Below are 23,850 nucleotides of genomic sequence, written 5' to 3'. Positions count from 1 at the left end.
AAATGATAGATGCTGCTTAGACGGCAACTAAATATTTTAATGGGAAAAATTATGTATGCTAATGTTTTGTTTTAAATTTCTTAACCAATAAAGTAATATAAAGAATATAAATTAATAAAAACATTGTATTGAACGTATTGGTTCAATAATCGTATTTGAATATAGAATAATTTGTACGAAAATATTTAAGGTGTGAACTACTGTGCGGAATCAACTTGTATGTCCTACTGTGACTCTCTTCGACGATAGGGTGTTGCCAGACTGAAGTTGCTACGACTATCGCATCAACTAACGTAGAGCACTGCAGCCCTGGTTGACTAGTGCCGCCCTGGTCCGATTGCCAGAAAAAAACAAGACAAGTGAAAAAGCGAGATAAATCAAATTAAAAATATTGTAAAAAATTGTAGTTAAACACGCGCTGGAGCACGGTGAACTGAAAATGTGAATGAAAACCATCAATAGAGAGAGACGAGCGCGATTTGGTGGCACCAAATGCTGCAGTTGCAACCTGCACATGTATGTGTATACGCGTGAGTGTGCGTTTGCGTAGGAGGCACCAAAATAACAACAGCAATCGCAGTGACAACAAAGAATCGGAATCGGAATCGTACTTGTTTGTACTCGCACAGGACGTACTTGGAATCGGAATCGGAATAGCCACTACCATATGCCAGAGGAGGGAATCGCAGTGCCAATGCATAGTTAATAAATTTCCCAGAAGCTATACGACCAGCAGACCTCAATTGCAATTGCACGCCCCTTGACAAATCACAGTGTCTCAGCCAAAACGAAACTGGAAGCCATCGAGTGCTCCCGTTAAGCAAGCAACTGCAGGCGGAGCACGGGGGAGGAGTAGGACCTGGTGGTGCACCAAGCACGCCCGCACTATGGGCAATTGCCTGAAATGCTTCCAGTCTGCCGCCGAACAATCGATGCCAACGAACGCCTCGTCCCCCAATTCACACAATTCCAATTCCAACGCCTGCCAGACGGCCACCAGCCTTGCAAATTGCTACGAATCGGTGGGCATTAATCCCAATGCCAACGAGCGCTGCGCCTTAGGTGGGTATTCTATAGTTAATAACCGCATTGTGATCCAAAGTCTAAGAAACCTCTCTTATTCCGGCTTATGCACTCTAGAAACCGATGAACTGCTCTCTAGCCGAACTCCACTCAAGCCAGCAAAAGCAAACAATTGTGATACTAAGCGTAATAGTTTTAAGTCTTTAGGTTTGCTTAATGGCAGTGCGCCCACCATGAGCGATATCATAACAACTGGTGAGTCAGCGTTCATTCGACTGCCTTGGCGGCATACTCATTCGATTTTCTATATTCTAATAGCTGTCCAGGAATCGATGGAGGTATCGCACCAAACGCTGAGCAAACTATTCGATGTGTACAAAGATCCCGACGACGAGGAGATGATACTCACGGACGGCATCGAGCGACTATGCAATGACCTCAACTATCAGCCCGATGAGTTCGCAATTCTCGTCTTGGCCTGGTGCCTGGATGCCTCGCAGATGTGCCGCTTCACCAAGGTGGAGTTCATTGAGGGTCTGCATAAGATGAGGGCGGACACAATAGACAGTATCCGGGTGCGGCTGGAGCAGACAATCGAGATGCTCAAGGCGGACGCCGAGATGTTCAAGCAGTTATACCGCTTTACATTCCGGTATGCCGTTCTTACTGCTTGGAAGATCAGTACCTAATTAGCGTCTCAAATTTCAGATTTGGTCTGGAGCCCGATCAGCGCGTCCTCTCTCTGGAGATGGCTATTGACCTGTGGAAACTTGTGTTCACTGTACAAACACCTGATCTCTTCTCCAACTGGATACACTTCCTCGAAAAGCACCCGAATATTCGCCGCATACCGAAGGATACATGGAACATGTACCTCAATTTTACGGAACAATGTGATATACAAAATTACGATGATACCGAAGCGTGGCCCAGCCTCTTCGACGACTTTGTCGACTACGAGAAAAGCCGGGCGCTGGTTTCCTCGGGCATCCACGACGATGACAACAACAACGACGATCCCCTACAGAGCCACGTGAAGGCCGAGGATCCGGGTCTTGTGTCATAGTAGCCAGTCTCCAGTCTCTTCAGGGCCAAGCAACATTCAACTCGCCAATAGAAATTAAAGAATGTACATTTTCATCTATACTGACCACTCGCTCTCTCTAGCTGCTGCTTAAGATCCCCTGTGAAAGTAGAAAACTTTAAACACCCGTGGCCACTGAAAACGAACGATGCGGTGCTGGCGCTGCTTGAGGACGGACTCTCCAACTGCCATCATTAGCCAGCTCTTATTATGGCTGGCCAACATTCTGGCCGGAGCAACAACGGACGCATTTGTTTATGTAATTAAAGACTTATCGACAAGAATTTTGGAAAAGCTCAATCATCGGAAACCACATGTGTATATAACTAATTGACTTGAAGGCGGAGCAGAAGGTAGACCGTATAATATTTAGCAATTAATTGATGTATTATTTTAAACAAAATTGCAACATTTTATGGCACTTAACTATTTAAATGCATACAATTACATACTTAACTGTAAGTAGTGGATGTGAATTAAATAAAACCAACTAAAAGATTAAACTGCTTAATTGGATTTGTTAATTATGGCATGGCGTATTTAGTTTGATATACCAGTAAATTAACTTAACATAATAGTTGCTTTAAAATGGGGGGATGTATTCAAATCAACCGCCAATTGCATGGCCTATCGATATTCATATCTGCAGATTGGACCGATAGGAATGCCTCCATGCAACCGTGAGACTAGTACATTAAATTGCTATTTTGGTTGGCCTGATAAAATTATAAAAATCATCGCAAACGCAGTCAGCTGGGTATGATTAAGTGTTGAGTGCACCTCCGCGCTCTTGAACAAATCCCCACCAGGTGGAAATGATAGCCGTGTGCAGGGCATTCTTTATCCAGTGATTCACGGCGTTGACATTGAAAAACAAACGCAATGCCAGCACAGTGGGCGTGAGCAGGCGGAAGGGGTGTAATCGCCAGGAAGGGCAAGGATTCAGTGCAAGGACACGGTCGATAGGAGCAGCTGGCCAGTGTCCAACGACCACGATGCCCTGCGAAAGTTGCGGTGTGGAATTCACGGTGTTCCGTCGCAAGCGTGCTTGCTTCGACTGCAAGTGAGTAATGGCCTGTTCATTTGGTTTTCACGGATTTCGGGGATTCATCGATATTTTGTAAACCTCCATTAGACGCTACTACTGTGCCAACTGCATTGCATCCAGGCGGTGCAAACGATGCTCTGTATTCGCTCAGCGACCACTGTCAAGGACAGATCTATTAAAGCTCAAGCCCAAGGACCTGATTTTCTATCTGCAGTCCAAACACATCTCCACTGAAGGCTGTCTAGGTGAGTTACTCATCCGGGAAGTCCCCTGGATGGGGAAACCTCTGGCAAAAACACAACTTAATACAACTTTTCCCACAGAGAAAGAGGAGCTTGTAGGACTGGTTCTCACCCATGTGGCCCAGGTTGACAGGAGCCGAGGCTCAAACGCCTCCTCCAATAGTCCGGGTCGGGGCCAGGCCAATCCCATCGACAGCCTTAAACAGTCGTGCCAAAACTTCTTCTCCAACCTAAGCGATAACATAAGTGATTCGCTAGCCTCGTTCGATTCCAAAGTTACCACAAAGCCGCCGGAGAGCAGGCAGCCCGAGGTGCCCACCCACATCTTCGAGCAGCCGCGAGTATCTACGCGTGAGATACCCACTTATGCCAGTGCCGTAAACGGCGGACCGCAACACGTGCATGTCCAACAGCAAGCCACAACCACCAATGGTGGCAGTCAAAGCAGCAGCAGTCCCTCGACTTCCACGCAGTCATCGAATAATCGCGATGCCAGTAGCAGCAGCCAGGCCCATGTGGCTCATCAGGAAGCGAGAAATGAAGAGCAGGAAGACGCGCAAAGCAAGTCCGACTGCGAGTGCTCAGACGAAGAGATTATGGCCACGTTCAGTGAGCGTGTTTCGATTTCACTCAAAACCGATACCAGTGGCCGGAGGGTCAATGCTGCGGCAGAGCCCAGTCCTGTTGATCTGGCGAACGTAGATAATGGACCTGCAGGGAACACAGCACCTAGTCCAGGCTGCTCCAAGCCGGGGTCAAGCAGCTCCAAGGCAGATGCCTCCTCGCAGTCAAGTTTTGAGGAGCTGGGCGCCATTGGTGGCATCTCAGACGAGAGCAAGGCCAACACGGACACCAACAGCAGTCACCTGGATCAGTGGCAGGTGCTGGAGGTAAACCGGATCGAAGCTGTAGAAGAGACGCCGACCACGAGTGCCGCCGATGAGATATTAGAGGTGACATTGCGCAGCAGGCCGGCGGTCGAGGGTGATGATAGTGAGATGGGCGAAAGTACTCAGGCACTTAACGTAAATCAGCGCCCGGCCAACCCAAGTCCGGCGTTCTATCCCGCCGTACCGCAGCGCACAAAGAAAGTGACTCGAAGACGATCCGATGGTTACTTGAATCGCCGCTACCATTCCAGCGATGACGAGTCGCCTGTGGCGCCAGGTGGACCTGGCCTAAGCCTGGGACTTTCCACGCTGAGTGAACACCCAGAGCACGGCTTGCATCCGCACTCCCATCGCCAGAGCTGCCAGCGCTGCGGTAAGAATAAGACAAACATTCGTCGACATGTTGAGAAAATGCGACGCCATCTGGAGAACTCGCAAATGTCCGAGGAGGACATCAAACGGGAGCTCCAGGAGTTTCTCACGTACCTGGAGCAGCGAACCAAGTCGGTGGATGCCTCCGATGCGGACAGCCACGCGGTGTCGCCACTCAGCGTGGATGCTATCAGTGTGGCTGCTGGTGGAAGATCACCGGACATGCCCATCACGCCAACAATTGAGTTCTCGCCAACGCAGGACGAAGATATCCGCTGGGACGATGACGAGGGCATCCATGTATACGCCGCTCCATCGGACTTCGAACCGACAGCCGGCATTGACTCACGATTTGTCAATTTGGAAGACTTTGAGGATTTGTAAATGCTCTATTCTCTAGAATGTTCATGATCGATTAATGCCTCTCTATTGATTTATAGAAAAGACTTGGAGGGTTTGACAGTGAAGCAGTTGAAGGAGGTGCTGATGCTGCACCGCGTCGACTACAAAGGATGTTGCGAGAAGCAGGAGCTTCTCGACCGCGTCAGCAGACTGTGGAAAACCATGCGCGAGTGTCCAGGTGAGCTTTGGACTTTGCACTACAATTTCACCCTCATAACGATTCAACCATTTACGCAGCTGTTGAAAAACTCGCCACTGATGAGCTGTGCAAGATCTGCATGGATGCGCCGATTGAGTGCGTTTTTCTAGAGTGCGGACACATGGCCACCTGCACGAGCTGTGGAAAAGTGTTGAACGAGTGCCCAATTTGCCGACAATATATTGTACGAGTTGTAAGATTTTTTAGAGCGTAATGATACGGCTAATCTTACGGTAACTGGACATAGTGTAATGATGGAAGCCGATAGCCGCCACAAGCTACATACAGATACAGATCCAGCCCAGCTGTACAAGTTGTACAGCAGATCCTGATGATGCGACTACAACGTATATGTTTCCTTAAATGACGCGAGTGCAACAATAATATTAATTTGATTATTTGGTTCTTCTCTGTAGTATGTTGCCAGTATATATATATGCCTATATATAGTGTAAAACCTGATATCGCTTTTAAAGTGTATTCATCTATTTCAAATGTGAAATACTTTTGCTATTTATTTTGTTTGTTCTTGTTGTTTGTATAAAAACGAGAGGTTATCTAGATCAACTAACATTCCTATAAACCGCAAAAAAAAACATTAAATCTGTTATTAACAGTTGTGTGAAAAACTCGTCTAGATGCGCATTTAAACAATAAATATTTTCCAATATCTAGCGCTCTATTAGCCCAGCCATTCGAAATGGGGATTTTCCTCCAAACAAAGGTTGTCTGGATCATAAATTCTAATCGAAGTCGATTAAGATTGGTCACTAGTTTTGTGACGAATCGCCTGTAACTGGGGATTTTCCCATACCTTGAGCTTATGGTTTTTCGAAATCTTTGAAATACTCTTTTTGCCCAGAACCACTATGAAGGAACCTAGATCAGATCAATCCCGAAGATACTCCCATGCCACCATGCCAAACTAGAGCAGTTCAATTACAACAGTCTTTAATCACGTTAAATAGTAATCTAGGTGTGGTGACAAGAGCTGGGAAACAGCGCAATGACTAGAAGGGGAAGAGAGACGAGAGGCGAACCGATTGGCCAGTTCAGATTCGATGGATGCGCAGGTCGAGCGGTGACTCCACGTCCATCTTAACGAAGAAGTCCTCGCTGTGGAGATAGCTATGCTGTCTATCGCCTAGCCAATAGCTGGGCGAGAATTCCGCATCCTGTTTGGGTTTTAGCGAGTAATCGCTGGGCTCATTGTTGGAGTCATCGTAGTAGCGGGCGGATGAGGAGGAGCTGGTGGACTCCACACTGCTGGCAGCGGGAAGACACGTGAACGCTGATTCGCTGCTGGCCTCCAGGAGACAGGGTACGCTGGGCAGAGTGAGCGGCTGGCTGGCGATCAGGTGGATGCTGTGCTTGAAGGTCTTGACGTGCTTTCGCAGCGAGGACGGATCCGTGTAGCGCTTCTGGCAGCCGGCCACTTTGCACATGTACGGCTTCTCCATCGAATGGGTGCGCGTGTGCTTGAAACGATCCGAGGAGTTCGAGTACGCCTTCTGGCAGCCCTCGAAGCTGCACTTGTAGGGTTTCTCGCCCGAGTGTGACCTAATGTGGATCTTCAGGTTCTCCGCCCGCGAGAAGGACTTCTCGCACAGGTGACAGCGATGTGGCTTCTCCTTCGTGTGGGTGCGGGTATGGACAAGCATCTTGTAGCGGGCATTGAATCCTCGCTCGCTGCGCTGACATCCCCGCCAGCGGCAATAGTAGAGTCCGTCTGTCAGGCTGGCGATCGCATGTCGCTGGGTCACGTGCTGTGCCAGTGCATCCAAGGTGTCGAAAACTCTGCAAGGATCAAAGGGATATAAGTGGTTAGTACGAAAATAACATGTACTGGATTGATTTCTTATCCAATATTAATACACTTGCTGACCATAAACAATACACTGCATCTCTATCAATTTGACCCAAAATCACATTATTATCGCTATTGGAGGGTTTATCAAAAAGTCGAGTCCAACAGTTCAGCAAATGCCAGGCTGCCTCCGGGGTTTTTTTTTTATTTCTTTCGAATGCGTAATCAGTTTCAATGGTAAAACGCGGGGGAACTGTGTTTTATATTTTTCTAGAACTACTCAATGTCTTTCTCTGGCAACTCAAAATTCAAAAGAAAATATAATGCTGAGTTTTTTTTTCGTTTTTAAAAAACATTACGAAAGTGCTGAGACCCCTTTAGGAAATTTCTTTGAAATTTTCACAATAATTCTGTAATGCAGTTGACACTTACCTATCGCAATCTGTCCAGTTGCATACGAAATCGCTGGCGGTGCCGCACTCGCTGCTGCTGCTGCAGGACTTGCTGTCGTCGGGGAACTCCACTGGACTGCGGCAGAGCTCGTCCTGCTGGCCACGAGCCTTCATGATCACGGACTGGGTGCGCTGACGATATCCGTATCCGGCGATGGGACGCGGCGGTGTGATGGGCGGCGTGGGAAACCTGATGTGCTGCATCTGCTGCTGGTGCTGCTGGTGCTGCTGCTGGTGGTGTTGGTGGTGATCCGCCAACCAGCTGCCGGAATCCGAGTAGGCGGCTATGTACGGTGGTGTGTTATACGGCGTAAAGTAGCCGAGAGGCGGCTCGTAGATGCCTCTGCTGTGTGGGCCGCTGTTGAAGATTGACTTTTGTATTATATCCATGTTTGTTGTCTGTGGTGGGTGCTGATCGAGAAAATTTGTTGCTTTCGCTAAAGCGCCTGCCGATCGAATGAGCCGCTCGCCTGCAGAGGTTCGGGTAATATGCGAAACTTGGACGGCGATAAGGGGTCGCCCAGACGGACAGGGTATGCTTATCAGTTTCGAAGGCTGCAGACGGGTCCGGCGGGGGCGTGGCAGGGGCAGGGGGAGCAGACGGCGGCAGACGGAACCAAAACAGTGGAGCGCCGAGGAGCAGGTGCGTAGCGGTGGAGCGGTGGAAAAAAATCCGCTGGGGCAAATGGATCTGGGGCAAAAGCACACACTACGTGAGTGAAACTCTGTGCTGGATGGACTGCGACGCAGATGGGTGACTGGGGGGCGACCAGGGTACGGTCTGGGCCCGCTTATCAACGCACAAGTGGAGAGCCAGCTAGTCAGCCAGCCAGCCAGTCCACATATGTACACAGGCACATGTGTGTGCCCGATGATCGCTCTTTGGGGGGCAAGTCTTATCGCCCGGTGCCGTCTGCCTGCCTGCCTGCCTGACTTGCACTTCGTACCGCGTAGCGAATTCCCTGCCGCACCCCACCCTGCGTACCGATCCGAGTCCCACTCCCGATCCGAATCGCACCCCTTCATTGGAACAGGTACGTCAACTCTTGGAGCCGTACTAGTGCACTCAGAGAAAAGCGAATGGACTAATACGTCTGAAGACGCATCTAGATCTTTTGCCTGAGAATGGCTAGTTCTAGAATCTACAAAGAGGCCACTATAAGATCGCCTTGCATAATTTCCATAAATAGATTTATTAATAAAACAATTAATTGTTTTCCTGACCTAACTATATATTCGAGCTTGTGACTAAAAAGTAAATAGTTATAGTTTTGAGACAAAGAATCAAAAGTTTAAGCAGACAATTTGAATCGTTATGTGATTCCTATACTCTGAAGGGAAATGGATAAAAACTTTCGTGGAAGCCACTTAATTTCAATTCTGTAATATATTTCTCAATTTCTCAATATGTTTTATTATTACAAAGTTAAAATTAGACTTTAAGCTTAATAGCTGTTTATAAAGTTAAAGCTTAGAAGCTTCCTTGAATTCCGAACTTTATAATGGATATAAAACCCCAACTGATGTGTTGCATAAGGAAATCACGCTAATTTTATTAAATTTGATTTGAGTACACTGAAAACAAAAGTGATATTTTCTAGCTTGAGCTTTGTGAAACCCCACACACATTCTCATTTATAATTTTATCACTTTATCAGAAATACTAAACTTCCCCCACATGTGTTTGATATGCAAGCGTACGATCCCAAAACCCAGAAATTCATTCTTGGGTTCGCCCGCCGGTTTCACCTCAGTGTGTGGGCGCTGCGTCTGGGACGGCGATAAGGTGGTGGTGGTTGGTTATCTCACGCCAAGTCAACAAACGCCGCCACATGCCGCCATGGTACCATATCTTTTGGCCCGAAAACTTGGTGCGCCATGACGCGAATGGTTCGGCGGGACGCGGAGTTGCGCTCTGCTGGGTGGTGGCTATGGCAATCAGCTATCAGCCAGCCATAAAGCTATCGTCGTTATCAGCGCGGCGGAGGCGCTGTCTGGTCCCGTGAATCACTGGGGGAGCAACCTTCGCTCTACCCCGGCGCTGCAGAGCACCAGCGCCAATCGACCAATCCCCACAACGTAATCCGTCCCTGTGCACGGGCCAACGAGTGGGGTCCCTGGCTTACGTAAAGAGACAACCTGACATCAGGGACTTTGATAAGCCCTTGCCCTCTATCAGCAGTGCGACAGGTGGAGGCGAACGTGGTTGTGGTCGTGGAAGCGGACTCATTGCCAATTGCACATCGCAGTACCCATTCCCATTCCCATTCCCATCCCCGTACCCGTACCCATTCCACTCCAGTCCAGTTCCCCCACCAGATGGCGAATCATGATTTATAAATAGATAGGGGGCATAATCGGACCACAACTGCTCCGCCGGACAATCGAGCCGAGGTACAGTCGCGCATGGCGAGGTCAGTTCAGCGGAATCTTCCAAAAGCACGGCCTTGGGTCCGTATCGCCTCCCCAAATCGAAGACAGGCGATGAAGGACCCCAGGCGCAACCTAATTTTTATGTTTTTTGCCGCTTGCCGGCAATTAAAGCCGCGCAGAAAATGAGTAAAAAAAATCCGGATTTTCTGACTGGCTGTGTGAACTTTGTATGGCGCGAGCTCCCGTTGGGGAGCTGAGCGTGTGCGCTTATTAATTTTCCGTGGTCCGAATCTCGGCGTAAATAATAACAAATCGGCACCAAACTAGGCGTATAGACACTCGGCGGCGATCCGGATCGAACCGGAATGGCAGGGTGCAGTCCGTCGGGCGCAATGATGTTCAATATTTCTATCAAATTAACAACACTCGACCGATAACCGGAGGGGTCTGGATGGCTGGCAAAGGTGGTCTGGTGGTCCGATAAGCCCTCGCAGCAGATTCGGATTGGGATCTCCGATTCGATTCTATTCGATCCGAACCGTTTCGTTCCGTTCCGCGCTCCAGCTTGACCGGTGGGCGTGCGCCTGAACCTAGGGGTTTATCAGCCAAGATGCACATTTGCAGCAGCAGCAGCAGCAGCAGAAATAGCAGCAGCAGCCGCCGCGGAGAAGGTTCCACGCGTAGTCCAGCCGGCTTATCGCTGCAGTGGGAACCCACTGGGGGCGCTGATATGACTATGGTAGTCCCGCAGAAGGCTAATTACTTTGTTGCCGCCAACGATAGACTTCCAAAGTCCATGTACCGCCAGCCGGGCCAGCCAGTCATCCAAGCCAGGGACATGCAACCGAGGCATGGAAGCCACAACTACTCGCACTCACATTCCGACCCGATAATTACAGATGGCTGCTCGAATTCGGCCGACTCGGATCTATTATTTATAGGGCGCTTATCGCCAGACAGCTTTTGATATGGCCAAAAAGGAAAAGTTATTAGGCAACTGGGGAAACCAAAAGCAGAAAAAAAAAAACGGGGGAAAAAAACATTCCAGACATTCGTGGGAGCCCACAGACCCCGGAGCGCAGACCTTCCGGCTGAAGCTCTATTTTTATACCCGTTCAATGGGTGCTGCTATTTTTTTTTTGGAGCGATATGCTCTTGTCGCTGTTACCACCACTGATACGCCTGACAATATCTCGTCTAGACTGGGCATTATTATGAGAGGCGAAATTTGTTTTTTTCGTACATTAGTGTTTTTCATTTTGTTGCTGCTCCCTCCCTCCCATTGGGTTGTTTAGCGGAAAAGTTTCAATGGCACCTCCAGGCGGTGTGATCCAACACAACCATAGCACAACGCTGCTGGGGGCTGTTCCATTAAAAATATGACTGGCATTCTTGGCGGGGGTAATTCAGACGTCTTATCAACCGATTTATATTTACGATTGGCGGGCAGGAAGTATAGCCAACTTTCAGTCTGAGAATGCCGATAGATAAAGGGCATTATGAAGGTGTCGCGTTGGTCCTTCAACTATCTATACCTGAGTATCAAACTGTTCAAGTTGCAGACTTTCTGTGACATAGAACCATTCTGAAATAGTGAATAGTGACTTGGATATTTTGGATATCGCAATCATTATAATTGGGAACTCATGCAGGAAGTGACATCAACTTTTTGCTCGTGGGTAATTAGTAAAGTTGAGAGTTCCTATAGTCAGTCATCACCAATATCATTTTTTCAAAAGCTAAACGAACTGTAACAAGAGATATAATATTTTCAACCAGTATTATTCACACAAATTTAGAAGCTTGTTAATCACATTGTGAATTGTAAACCCGCTAGTTAATACATACATTTGATAGTGGTATCCTACTAACTTTTCGAATAGTTCAAATTAACAACATAAAAACAAATCTAATGATATTATTTGTCAGAGGTATTCAGTGATCAAACTGAAATGGTACCCATTTGGAAAACTTCCGAATGATTATTACATATTAACTTCTCCCTAAACCTAAACATTCATTCGAAAGGGAAACCGAAACGGAGGCCTGATGAACAAACCGGCGCAATGCGAACACACACATATGTATATTCGAATTTAATACGATGGCGGGGAAATCACCTATCAAGCGATCATCACTGCAGCCAAACTGACCTTCAAATCATTGGGTGGTGAAGCAGCAGCATGAATAGCATGCGGGTGGCACGCGATCACTCACACAGCGGGTGACTTCTTCTTACATTGAGCACTGCTATCGCGACACAATTGATAAAGCCCACATGCGTCTGTAAACTTACTTAGGGCAATAAATTTATTGTACAAAATTCGTATCACCGATACACGTTTAAAGTTCGTGCTCACTCGGCCGCCGCATGACGTCTGAGCGGAGATCGGGAATCGGAGATCCCAGATAGTTAGCTGATGGAGTGCGTAGAGTACGTGAAGCTGCGTCCGTGGGGTAGCCGCCGGTCCCCGAAATAGACGTTGACCCCCACGCGGCGCCGTGTCATCGGTAGCGCAGGCGGGCCCTGTGTGCACGTGAACCAGAAATAAGTCAGCGATTGAGGATTAAATTTATGCCACACTAAGTTGTTGTACCCACTCAAGCGAAGTGCTCCAGATGGTCTTGCATGTAGGTGACTAGCGTCTTCTCGAACAGAGGGCCCATTAATCGATCCAGTTTGAGATTAAGGCTCACGTAGAACTGGCGGCAGTAGCGTTTACTCAATTTGGCGGCCAGAACAGATGAGTCGGTCTGCCCGTGTCCGCCCAGGATTGTGGAGGATAGGGACTGGCTGCTGGCGGGATTGCGAGAGGGCATGGCCACCGCTAGCTCCTCGAAAACCTCCAATCCCTTGGGGTTTATGATCAGCATGGTGCTGCCTTGCATTTTCAGGGCGCGCACGGTGAATTGCGAGGGACCCGCCGCCAAGTGGACGCAATGTGAGGTGAAACCACCAGACTCCTTCGCAGGCACAACATTCGCAGGAACGCTATCCATTAGTCGTGAATTTTATACATAAACAAGCAATATTCACAAGGAAAACAATGAAATAGCAAGTTTGACCGGAGCGGTGTTGCCAGATAACGAAACGACCATAGATAGCTTTTCAAAATAATCGAAAATTGTATCGATAGGCAGCTATTACAGAGCTTAGGCGCGGATTTTAAATTTGCATTACTCCCTCAAAAGCCAATGAAAGTCAGTTTGATTTCGCCGTTCGCAGTGTTGGTTGCATTTATTAAGGCTCTATTTAATGTGGGCGAGTTTTTTAATGTTTACGTTGGTTGAGTTAAATACATATATACGATATTTTGTTCACAATTACATTCAGATTTTGTTTTGCTCTCTTCGGCGCGCGTCGATTGGTTTTTCCTTTTCTATAATGTTAATGTTGTCGCTTTGATTTGACCTACTTATTTAAATACACAAAAGGGAAATCGTCGAGAGTACCAAAAAAAGGCAATTGAAATCAACGTTATTCGATTTAAAGATCAGTTCCGGTTGTTATGTTAAAAAAAAAAGATGAAATTCACTAATTATTCGTTATGCTTGAAATGTCAATGAGAATTATGATGTATGGATAAATATCGGTTATATTTGACGTCTATTGCGCTTTATTTATTGATAATTGATTGTTAATGTTCTTTGAATTTGTTGGATATCAAATAATTTTGATTAATTTTTTTTGTTTTGTTTTTCTTTTTTACTATAATTTGACTAAGTTTTGCAACCGCGATTTCAAACTTCCACCCTGATGGTATTTTGTTTCTTATTTTTCGTGTTTTGTTAGTTTTGTTGTTTTTCATCATGTAATCATTATCGATTTGTGAATAAATATTGGAAGTGATAAACATATAGCGCTGTTATTATGCGGGACTGCGTTGCTTTCTAATCCTCATCGTCCTCAGATTCGGCCTCCTGCAGCCAAGTCAACCAGGCGTTCACTTGGAACAAAGCGGATCCTTTGCCTGGATATTTGTCGGAAATCTCCTCCTTCCACAGGACGAATGCCTCCTCCTCTATAATTTCAGATTCGTAAAGATACTTGAACCAACGGCACAGCATGCCTAACGAAGAAAAAAGCAAATATAAGTTGCCGATAAAACAGATTAGATTTAAAATGTTGAGCACTTACCCTTGGGGAAATTTTCATTGTAGCAGAACGTTTGCAGAGCATAGAGAGCCATCAACTGAAGCTCGTTCTGTCCCAGGAAGGTCTGCAGCATCTGGCTGTAGTTCTCCAGCAGCTGTTGCTCCTTCTGGGTCACCGATTTCTCAGGGTGCTCCTTGGGGTCGAGGTTGTCCGCCAGCGTCGTCTCCTTGGTCACATACTTGACCACCACGGTCATTAGGGCTTGGATAAAGCCCGGGTCCTTGTAGTATTTGTTGTCAACGTTGGCCTTGATCCACTTGTAGAAGTTGTTGGGGTTCGGGTCGCTTTGCAGCTGTTTTAGCATCTCGGCCTGTACCTTCAATAGCGGATAAAGGAAAGAAAGCTTGCGATCCTCGAGTATCCCGGCCAAGCGCTCCTTGTTCCGATCCGCCTCCGGCAGGCTGTTCATAAGATCAACTTTGCTCGCCCGGAATTTCTCTTCCAGCGCATCCTTGCCGATGACCTTGACCAGTTGCTGCAGCACGAGCAGGAACAGCGGATAGTGTTGGCCATTGTCCGTGAAGTTGGCGATATCGCTTAACTTCAGCAATGCTGGCTCGCAAATTGTCTTTGCCAGCAAGCTGGCTACAAGACTAACGATTCGGGGATTGAGTGCCTCTCGCTCGTTCATCTTGTTGACCACCTGCTTGAAAATCTCGACCACGATGTTCGGCTTGATATTGGATTGCTTGCGCAATGTCTGCAGAAGGCGCACAGCACGCTCCAAGAAGACATCGTTTACACGGTCCAAGACCTCCATCAGCAGATTGATGCACACATCCTTCAGCGCCTTCTCTGGCAGCTTAAGCTCGAGGAAACCATCTACAAGCTTGGTGAAGCGATCTGGAGTGGTCACAGGTATTGCAGCATCTTCCTTTACCTCCGAGACTTCAACTGGAGCAGCGTCGGCCTCCTCCGTCTTTGTCTCATCAATATCCTTGATCTCAATTTCCGTCACCTCTGCATCCTCCTCCTCATCGTAGTAGAACCTATCCTTGAAGTACTGACTGGCCTTCTTAGACAGCTCCTCCTTGTTGGGACCCTTATCTTTCTTTTGTTGCTTGGCCGAGCCAATACCGCCGGCCGGAGTGCTTGGTCTCTCCACGGAGCCATTCTTGCCCTGATCTTTGCCGTCGTGCGATCCCTTTCTGCCCGCCTGACCGTCTAAATCCAACTTCTCCGCTCCTGATGAAAAGTTCGGCGAAGAAGAGGTGGCCTTCAATCCCCTCTCCTGTTGAACTCCCAAAAGAGTTCGGTTATCAGCATACTCAGCAGATGGTGTTGACGAGGGACGCGTTGGATTGATCAGATGGGATGTGGGCGTGCCGAGCATAGGGTAGTGGGAGTTCGAGAGCTGGCCCTGCGAGCTGCCCTGGTTGTTGCTGCCGCTGCTATTGGGCGGTGTTGACATGGGCAACGTAGCCGGAAACTTTTGGTTCTGGGAGGCCGCTCGGAAGAGCAAGGAGTTGGCTGCCGGGCGCATTTGCAAGTTCTCCACCGCATCCTGGTTCGTGGTGATCAAGTTGCGTTTGAACCTCGGTGCCAATTCCTTACTACCCAGCAGCTGATTGCCCCCATACTGTCCGTCATTGCGATCCCTGTCACGATCGTTATTCCTACGCGAATCATCCCGGTCCCGGTTGTTGGAGGATCCTCCGCCACTGCCTCCTCCATTCTGGTTGTGCTTGTTGTAGCGATTGCCATAGTTAGCTCCGCCGCTACCGCCCTGATCGCGATCCCTGTTGCGATCGCCTCGATTGTTGTACTGGCGATTGTCGCGGTCTCGGTCACGATTGCTCGTAGCGAACCTGAAATTGTTTAAAATTAGGTTTTGTACTTTCAAAGAATTTAATATAATGTGACTACTATTCAAACTATACACCCGACCAGACAAAAGTGTGTTCATTACTCCCATGACGTTCACAATACTTACGGCGAGACAATCGGAGAAGCTCCCGTAACACTCAGTCCGCTAAACATGTCATTATAGCCGCCAGGCTGGATATTCAGATGGAAACGATTCATCCAGCTGTCCGAGTCACGATCATTGTTGCGCATATCACGATTGCGATTGGGGAACGGAGTGCGTATGATTGAGTCGTCATCCGAGCGTATTTGCTTTATGGGGACGGGGCCTTCGGTGGTGCCCAATTTGCGCGGCACCCAATTGTTCTGGCGCAATTCAATTACGTCCTTTAGCATAAAACGTATCCGCGGTGGATATTCAGATGATTTTGACCGACGTTCAAGCTTCTCGAAGTACTGGTTCATCAGCTCTTTGCCCTGTTCTGAATCCAGATTCTTGCCGCAAGTCTTGAGCAGTTGAGCCAGGCATTCCATGTCCTCGCACATTTCCTGCGTACCGGCCGTACGCTTCTTCTTCTTGTCAAATAGCTCCATGATGCACTGATGCAGCACGTTCTTCGACAGCATGTCCAGCTTGTTGAGCTCTCCGATGAATTTGACGTTGCCGAGCATGCGCTGTTTGGCCAAATGGCGGCGCTCCTCCTCGTCGGCCTCATTTTCAGGCGGAGGTCTGTTGTCGTTCTCGTCGCGCTTGAGTCGGTTGTTGAACTTGTCGCGGCAGACCGCGATCAGCAGGCGTAAGAAGGTGGACGAATTGCTTGGTTCCTTGTCGAATGACGGGGCTTCCTCGGAAAGTCGCTTGCACAGCTGCGCATACATAGACGAGTACTTCGGCTCGTCTAAGGCCTTGTCGAATATCAGCAAAATCACGCCTTTCAAAATAGCAATAGAGTTAAGATCCAGCTTCAACAGTTCATCGCTCAGTTCCTGGAACTTCTCGGGCGTTAGCTTGTTCAAAATACCCCTCACACGCCGGAAGACGGCGTCGTTCTTTTCGCTTTGGGTGAGTCCATGCTGTGGACGCAACGATGGTGGTATCCAGCGTCCGGTGATCGGTGGCGGTGTGCTTGCCTTGCCAGCCTGTGATCGTTCCTGCTGCTGTTGAGAATGAGGAGTGCCTCCTCCTGCGGCCGACGCTGATCCGGAGTTCAGAGAAATGTTCGAAGAATTGGAAGTGGAGCCAGAGATCTGAGCAGACGCACTGCCGTTGCGAAGATTGGGTGTGCGACTGGACGGGGTTCCGCCGTAACGATCTGCGTCAGACCTGCCGTAGCTGCGGGGTCCTCCGCTCGCTCCTGCCCCTGATCCGCCTCCTCCGTTTCGCTCTAGGCTGTTGGTGTTGTTGTAGCGCTGGTGCGATGGTGAATCCTCGTAGTTGTCGCGGTAGTTGCTGCTGTATCCGCTACTCACGCCTCCATCGTTGCCACCGCGCGAAGCCCCATACGACGACTTGCTGTTGGTTGAGCTTGCTGCAGATCCGTTGTAACCGGATGAAGAGTTGGAATTGCTGCTGTTGCCGTTCCCGTTGCCGCTGCCGTAACGTGGCTGTGTGCCGTTGCTCCCATTGCCGTTCTCGTAGTTGCGGGCGGAGCGATAATTGCTGCCACCGCTTCCAGAGCCGACTGCCCCAGACCCTCCTCCTCCCACGGAGTTTGAGTTTATTGATCGATTGTAGCTGCCATCGGAGTTTGAGTGATAGTTGCTGCGACTACCACGATGCGATCCGCCTTGCTGATCCTGCTGCTGGTATCTACCAGAAGAGGAACTGCCGTTGTAGCTGTCGGAGTTGCCGCCTAAGCCTTGACCCAAAATGTCACTATTCTTTGGATAGTAACGCGACGACGACGAGTCACCCTGGTAAGATCGTCGAGGTCTTGGGCTCACCTCACTGTCGTGTTGGCGAATTTTGACGGAATTCTTACTATAGCCAGTGGAAAAGTGTCCGGTCGGTCCACCAGATGATCGGCTGCCGTTCCTGCCGCCCTCGCTGTTGCCGCTTATGGCCGGAGATCCTCCGTTGCCGCCGGCGCTCTTATATCCTGAGCCGTTAGAGCCGCCCTTGCGGTAATTGCCGCCCAGCGAATTCGATCCTGACGATGGCGAGGAGCCCTTGTCGATCTTCACCAGATTCTTGAGGTTGTTAAACGTATCGGTCGCTGTGGTGATCGGCAGAAGATTGGGACTGGTGTTGAGCAGTGTTTTGCCGACCGACGGTGTCGGTGGGGTTTGGCCACCGCAGCTGACGCCGATAACGCCGCCGCCTCCGCCACCACCGCGATTGGTTGGCTGCTCGTAATTGCGCTCGATCTCGCTGGGATTGGCCGTTATTACCAGTCGTAAATCGCTGCCGCCGCCGATGCTCTTCGTATCACCGGTGCTGGTGCCTCCCTCAATGATGATCGCTTTACCGCCCCGAAACTGATCTATGATGACGCCTGCCTGGTGCCCGTTGGTGACTCCGGACCAACGTTGCGGACTGTCGTCGTAAGAGTGCAAAAGGGGAGCGGCGTCGTACGTTGATAGAGGAATGGTGGATGCTTTTCTTGATCGACTCGGGGGCGAAATGGGTGCGTGCTTGGGTGGCACGGAGTGGGCTACTCTTGGCGTCTTGGTTGGTTTCCCCGTTTTCTGGGGATCTGGATCCTAGTTAAGGGTCTTAGATCCTCCTCGTCTGCTCTGTGGTTCTGATGATCCTTGGGGACACTCGACGAAACGCACACAAATCTAACACACACACGCGTACGCACACAGAGACAAGTTATGGGTTATGGGTGCTGGCTTTTTATCCAACTCTGCTACTGTTCCTTCCGATTTCGGTTCTTCCTGGTTGGTTCCTTTAGGCTAGAAGTAACAAGTCCTGCGTGGTAACACCTGGGATTCGTCTCTCCGTTTCGTTACGTCACACTGGGTATGGCCTTGCGTTTAGGGAATCCTGGAGAGAAATGGGAGGAGGAAACAAACAAAAGCCGGAACCGTGGCAAATTAATAAAAATGAGAATCAGACGAATCAACAATTACGTACAATTGTGACAAAAATACAAAAGAAAAGTGATCCTAGTGGTGTGCGTGTGGGATTATTTAAATGGACGTTATTTGCTAATCTCGTCCGATTGTTTTTGTTTACACTCGATTTCACTGCGAGCAAGCGCCAGCACAATAACAATAACATCACCTGCCATCCAAACTGGAAAATATGCATTTAATGGAAATAACCTCGGATGAGCACCTTCAAGTTTATTCCACTTCCACTCTCTCCCGCCAATTGAAACGGCACTGCCGCATTCTACGGAATCGCATGTGTGCAAGTGTTGGTGGCATTGCCATTTAAGCATTAAGTGCTGGGAAGATTATAATTAATCACAGGTTTACACAATGCCAACCAGCTTTGTGCCGTTGCTTAGTTTTATTTTTGCAAAGTTACTTTCGCTTGATTGACTCATTTGTTGTAGCCTGCCGTTCTTTGTTCCAGCTTTCTTTGTTTGGCGCACTCTCTCCCACCACAAACTTAAACAACACCAACACACATGCACCGAAAAGAACTAGAAGCTGCGTCCGTGTGTCAGTGTCCTTTCTTTGTGTTGGGGTTTATGGCCTCAGCTTTGGGGATCTCCTCTCTTTCTTCCTCTCTCCCGCTTTCCATTCAGCTGGCCATCCCGCTCGCACGCGATGCTGGTCTTCTGCGCCACGGAATTAAAGTCTCTTGACCCCGGGAAATAGGCAGAGGCGCACAACGAGCAGGGGGTTGCAATTGCTGATTAGCTGAGTCACTACTCCATTCCGCTCAATTTGCTTGGTTTAATTGATTGGCCATAGGACGACGAAGTCGCAAACAACCCTGCGATTTGTCATTGTGCGAGTACACCACATACATACATACGAACTTTGGGCCTGCAATAATGTAGTCTTTCGTGCGGGGAAGGGATAAGCCAAAACTAAACACCCCCAATGCGAAAACCCACCCTCTGCTGCATTGAGGCGTCGACCCCGACCTGAGAAATGAGCCCCCCCTGCTTCCGCACAGACCCAGTTGTGGATGATTTTGACCTCAATTCGAGCGTTCGGCTCGGCTCTTGTGCACAAGTGTTTGTCGCTGTCTGCATGTTTAACTGGCCAAGTGGCACACCCACATTGCAAACAGTATTTATTTTACTAGTTTTTCGGGGGCTTCAAGAGCAAATATCTTGAGAAAACCCATGAAAACGCACTCTTCTTTTTCCCCCATCGATAGTGACGAAAGCACACACACATGCAAGCAGCACAATGCGTGTGTGTGGGAGATCAGAAAGCAGCTGGAAGGCACACGCCAAAAGTGAAGCTGTGGAAATGGAATGGAAGAAAAAAAAAACTCCATGAGAGGGCTGTCTTCCCGGGGAGGGGGCACTGTAGATAACTCAAGCAAAGGCAGCGGGCAACGTCAACACAGCATTTCAGATTTTCCGACGTGCCGACGCCATTTTGTGGCGCAAATAGGTGTACCTACACACACAGTCATACGCGTAAACTTTCTTTGTGTTTTTTTTTCTCTCGAAATGATTCATGCAAATTAACGTTTTGATTGACGAATTTCGACCCTGCTTGCTCTTGAAAATTATTACCGCGATGGAGCGACTATGGCATCTAGGGGAGCTCCTCACTTTTATTGATTTCACTACTTGATTTTTCGCCGTGAAGAAACGAGGACGTTCACACAAGCACACACACTTATACAGACACAATAGAATCGGTTTTCTCTGGCACATCGTGGAAAATTTATAGGCTAAAATGCGGAAAATCCACCTGCAAAGAAGTGTACTTTCCATATTCTCTCTAAAGACAGCAAAAAACCATTTGCAAAGTATACTCGTTAAATTATTTTTACTAACCTTTTCTTGAGTAATTTCGTATAGCAAATCACGCAAAGGTTCCACGAAATAGAGCTGGAACAAAAATCGATGTGCGTTTGGTTTTATCGGTGTAGCCAGAAGATAGTAGTATCGATTTTTCGCATGCAGCAATCGATAACCTGTTAACTTAACTAAAAATGTGCCAAGTAGCTATTTCACAATCCATGGTGTGGAACTTGGAAAAATATCGATGACTCGAAAAGCTATCGAACCGGCTCGACTACTCAACAGTGCTGCAAAAGTTTTATTTCGATTAGGTGTTGACAAATTTTGAACGACCGCAATATTTAAATCGTATTTCAAGCAGATCTTTTGTACAAAAACAGTTTCATTTATTAATAATTGATATACCTGCTTTTTATGTTGTTGCTTGTTAAACTATAACAAAAGTAAACTAATTTAAACTATTATTACTAATATTATTATTATTCGTAGATGACCAAACTGTAATTTTAAATTAGTGAGCGAATATTGTATATTAATATTGTATCCTTATTGATTCGAAAGATTTTGCTTTATAGTTGCTAAGTGCATTGAGTATATTAAAAAAACAGTATCTAAGCGCAATACAACATTTTTACCTCTGATGTGCAATGCTCGTTCATATCTAGAACTGGATCTTGTGAGTATAAATTTGTTAATTAAAACTAATTACTAAGCCCACAAACGAGGACATCATTTTGCTACCTTCATTTTCAAATTGTTTTCGTCAGCGTTTACAGAGGGTATAATTTTATTTAATTGAAATGACCGATCGTTAGCAACCAGTGACAGATATAGTTTAAATATTGCGGCACACATCAACATTGTAGTCCGTGCCCTAGGCCGCACTATCGCCTCGTTTGATATATGTATTTCCCTGGCATTATCAACGCAGTCATCTACAACCCTTTTCCCTCCCCAACTCCTTGCTGGTTTTCCACACACAAATATACACACACGCACACTCACACACTGTCGCACTCGCAGGACAACCATGAAGAAGTGGGAAACCGAACAGAAGAACAATTTAATTAGTGATGACATGTTGCCATTTAATTTTCTTGTAAAAAGCGTAATTAAAAATGTTCGGCTCGCAGCTGGAGCTGCTGGAAGCGTCAAGGTGGAAGGATAAGGACACGAAGGCAAAGGCGAAGCTAAAGGATTCGTAGGTAAACAAGCCCGCAACGATCATATATCGGTAGGTTGGCTATAAATCATATTGCGACTGACTCCGGCGCATATTAGGGCCTCCTAAACGATGAGATAATCTATGGTCGCAGCGACAACAAAATGCGGCCACCGGCAATAAATTTGGAAAATACAAAACATTCTGACAATTTTCCGTGGCCCGTATGTGTGCGTGTGTGTGTGTGTGTGTGTGTGTGTGTAGTAAGTTTGTGAGACTATCCTGGCTGGCTGCACACATCGAGGACAAAGGGCACAGGACACAGTAGTCACGTCAACACTTTCAACTCTTTGGGCTGCCTTTTGTTTCGCCCTTCGTCGTATCCTTTCGGCAATAAAAATTCCGTTTGCTATTTATCTTGATTGTCCCCAAGTCCCCAAGTCGCCATTGCCATCGCCATCGCCCTATCGCTATCGCCATAGCTATATAGTCCCGTAGTCGGGTTTATGTGCAGGACCTAGTCCAAAGTCCGGACACTTGAATGTTGGTCGCCGTCGCGATGCCTGGACATTTTTTGCTTAATGAAATGTACATAAAACTAAATGAAATTAAGTTTGTGGCGTGCTCGTGCCAAGTCCGATGGCCCACTCCACATTGTAGTCTAAGCCGTGGCTGCGTGTTTATTACCGCGTCGCGCATAAAATGCAAAGAGCCTTTCCCGCGCTCAAAATGGCCGACAGCGAACCCTTTTCCCGGAAATCGCAATCCCTATCGTCCGTTTCGCATTGAAAATTAAAGCGGTCGCTGGAACCGTTGAAGGGGGTGGACGGGGCGTCGCAAAAGCTCATAAAGTCGAAATTAAATAATTTGTCTTCTTAATTTTCAAATAAATTCTTCATCATACGAGAAAAAGGGAAAAGCCAAGGCAGGGGGGAGGGGGGAAGACAATTGCCAGGCACTAAACAGTGAGCTGTGAGCACCCCTCGGCAAAGGAAAAGCCGACAGGATGGCAAGTGAACTCGGCCAGCCAACCAGAAGCGTGGCGAAATCGCAACCAGCACCCAGCATTCAACACACAGCATCCCCTCGCATCCGCAGGATAAACACTTGAGGAGCTGAGTTTTATTAAATTCGACCTACGCCACCCCATGAATATCCTTGCGCCCTCGCCCTCGCGACAGTTTTCGTATTGTATTTTTTAATATGTTTGCTCATCCGACCGACCGACCGACCGACCGACCGACCTTCTGTTTGTCTCTCAGTCACCCGGCACAAATAATCGTGTACACCATTAATCCTTATTTCACGGCATTGTATCGTCCTTCGCCCCGCCAGCCCCGCGCACGCCCATCATCCTTCAGCATCCTTGAGCATCCCCTCGCACAAGGACAAGTGGCATGTAAGCGATTATCGCAAGGATATCGCAGGATATCGCCGGGGTGAGATGCGGGGAAAAACAATAAATGTAAAAATAAATAAAAGGGTGTCAATGACTTTTGATAATAGGAATGATTGTCCAAAAATGCTTAGATAATATAATATTCGATGCGAATGCACTGCAAAGAAAACTAGTTGGATAAAAGAAATTGGAATTTATAGGGTACTTATGAAGTATGATGAAGTTCATTAATGAAGTTCAAAGTAAGATCGAAGATTATTACATTATTACGAGAAATAATTTAGGATTATAAATAGAGCCGAAGTAAAATGGGTAGAATACATGGTGTTCCCGTATAATAAATTTAATTATTTTAATTTAATTTAATTTAATTTAATTTTTATTTTTGATGTGCAATCCTAAACTTATTGAATCTATTTACTTATCGAATCACTTTCGATTATTTCGATAACTGCAAATATTTAACTGAAAGTCTGGCAATTAGAACTTTTTTCCACTGTACCCCATATTTCGGGACCAATTTTCTGACAGTGCTGATGAAATCTC

General features: G+C 47.5%; 5 protein-coding genes across 12 annotated transcripts; 2 read left to right on the top strand and 3 right to left on the bottom strand.

Annotated features, from left to right (window-relative positions):
• Positions 1-305: 305 nt before the first annotated feature.
• On the top strand, positions 306-2,607 carry SCCRO3 (Squamous cell carcinoma-related oncogene 3). 3 transcript variants are annotated; one of them, NM_136984.4, is made up of 5 exons: positions 306-516; positions 581-1,062; positions 1,141-1,278; positions 1,342-1,675; positions 1,732-2,607. In NM_136984.4, the coding sequence occupies exons 2-5, from the start codon at positions 888-890 to the stop codon at positions 2,087-2,089; spliced, it is 1,005 nt and encodes a 334-aa protein (NP_610828.2). In that variant the 5' UTR covers positions 306-516; positions 581-887; the 3' UTR covers positions 2,090-2,607. The 3 variants fall into 3 exon arrangements, with proteins under 3 accessions (NP_610828.2, NP_725243.1, NP_725244.1); NM_165962.4 differs by having other exon boundaries at positions 306-528; NM_165963.3 differs by having other exon boundaries at positions 306-1,062.
• A 188-nt stretch (positions 2,608-2,795) lies between these two features.
• Positions 2,796-5,929, top strand: CG17019 (uncharacterized protein). 2 transcript variants are annotated; one of them, NM_136983.3, is made up of 5 exons: positions 2,796-3,170; positions 3,243-3,400; positions 3,479-5,039; positions 5,100-5,239; positions 5,299-5,929. In NM_136983.3, the coding sequence occupies exons 1-5, from the start codon at positions 3,103-3,105 to the stop codon at positions 5,472-5,474; spliced, it is 2,103 nt and encodes a 700-aa protein (NP_610827.2). In that variant the 5' UTR covers positions 2,796-3,102; the 3' UTR covers positions 5,475-5,929. The 2 variants fall into 2 exon arrangements, with proteins under 2 accessions (NP_610827.2, NP_001286365.1); NM_001299436.1 differs by having other exon boundaries at positions 5,299-5,759.
• Positions 5,930-6,196: 267 nt separating this feature from the next.
• On the bottom strand, positions 6,197-12,274 carry sug (sugarbabe). 2 transcript variants are annotated; one of them, NM_001274003.1, is made up of 3 exons: positions 12,046-12,274; positions 7,500-7,877; positions 6,197-7,057 (listed from the first exon to the last, which is right to left on the bottom strand). In NM_001274003.1, the coding sequence occupies exons 2-3, from the start codon at positions 7,721-7,723 to the stop codon at positions 6,313-6,315; spliced, it is 969 nt and encodes a 322-aa protein (NP_001260932.1). In that variant the 5' UTR covers positions 7,724-7,877; positions 12,046-12,274; the 3' UTR covers positions 6,197-6,312. The 2 variants fall into 2 exon arrangements, with proteins under 2 accessions (NP_001260932.1, NP_610826.1); NM_136982.3 differs by lacking the exon at positions 12,046-12,274 and having other exon boundaries at positions 7,500-7,981.
• Positions 12,177-12,937, bottom strand: CG13319 (uncharacterized protein). 2 transcript variants are annotated; one of them, NM_136981.3, is made up of 2 exons: positions 12,490-12,937; positions 12,177-12,419 (listed from the first exon to the last, which is right to left on the bottom strand). In NM_136981.3, the coding sequence occupies exon 1, from the start codon at positions 12,890-12,892 to the stop codon at positions 12,494-12,496; it is 399 nt and encodes a 132-aa protein (NP_610825.2). In that variant the 5' UTR covers positions 12,893-12,937; the 3' UTR covers positions 12,177-12,419; positions 12,490-12,493. The 2 variants fall into 2 exon arrangements, with proteins under 2 accessions (NP_610825.2, NP_001163131.1); NM_001169660.1 differs by having other exon boundaries at positions 12,494-12,937.
• Positions 12,938-13,106: 169 nt separating this feature from the next.
• On the bottom strand, positions 13,107-20,847 carry NAT1. Of its 3 annotated transcripts, none has more exons than NM_165961.2 (4): positions 20,777-20,847; positions 15,982-18,846; positions 14,031-15,856; positions 13,107-13,962 (listed from the first exon to the last, which is right to left on the bottom strand). In NM_165961.2, the coding sequence occupies exons 2-4, from the start codon at positions 16,731-16,733 to the stop codon at positions 13,784-13,786; spliced, it is 2,757 nt and encodes a 918-aa protein (NP_725242.1). In that variant the 5' UTR covers positions 16,734-18,846; positions 20,777-20,847; the 3' UTR covers positions 13,107-13,783. The 3 variants fall into 2 exon arrangements, with proteins under 3 accessions (NP_725242.1, NP_001033943.2, NP_652027.2); NM_143770.3 differs by lacking the exon at positions 20,777-20,847 and adding an exon at positions 18,937-18,983.
• Between the last annotated feature and the right edge of the window lie 3,003 nt (positions 20,848-23,850).

The sequence above is a fragment of the Drosophila melanogaster genome, chromosome 2R (assembly GCF_000001215.4).
Source record: "Drosophila melanogaster chromosome 2R".
Classification (NCBI taxonomy): domain Eukaryota; kingdom Metazoa; phylum Arthropoda; class Insecta; order Diptera; family Drosophilidae; genus Drosophila; species Drosophila melanogaster.
Note: the sequence above shows the minus strand (reverse complement) of the source record. Positions and strands in the feature narration are given on the sequence as shown.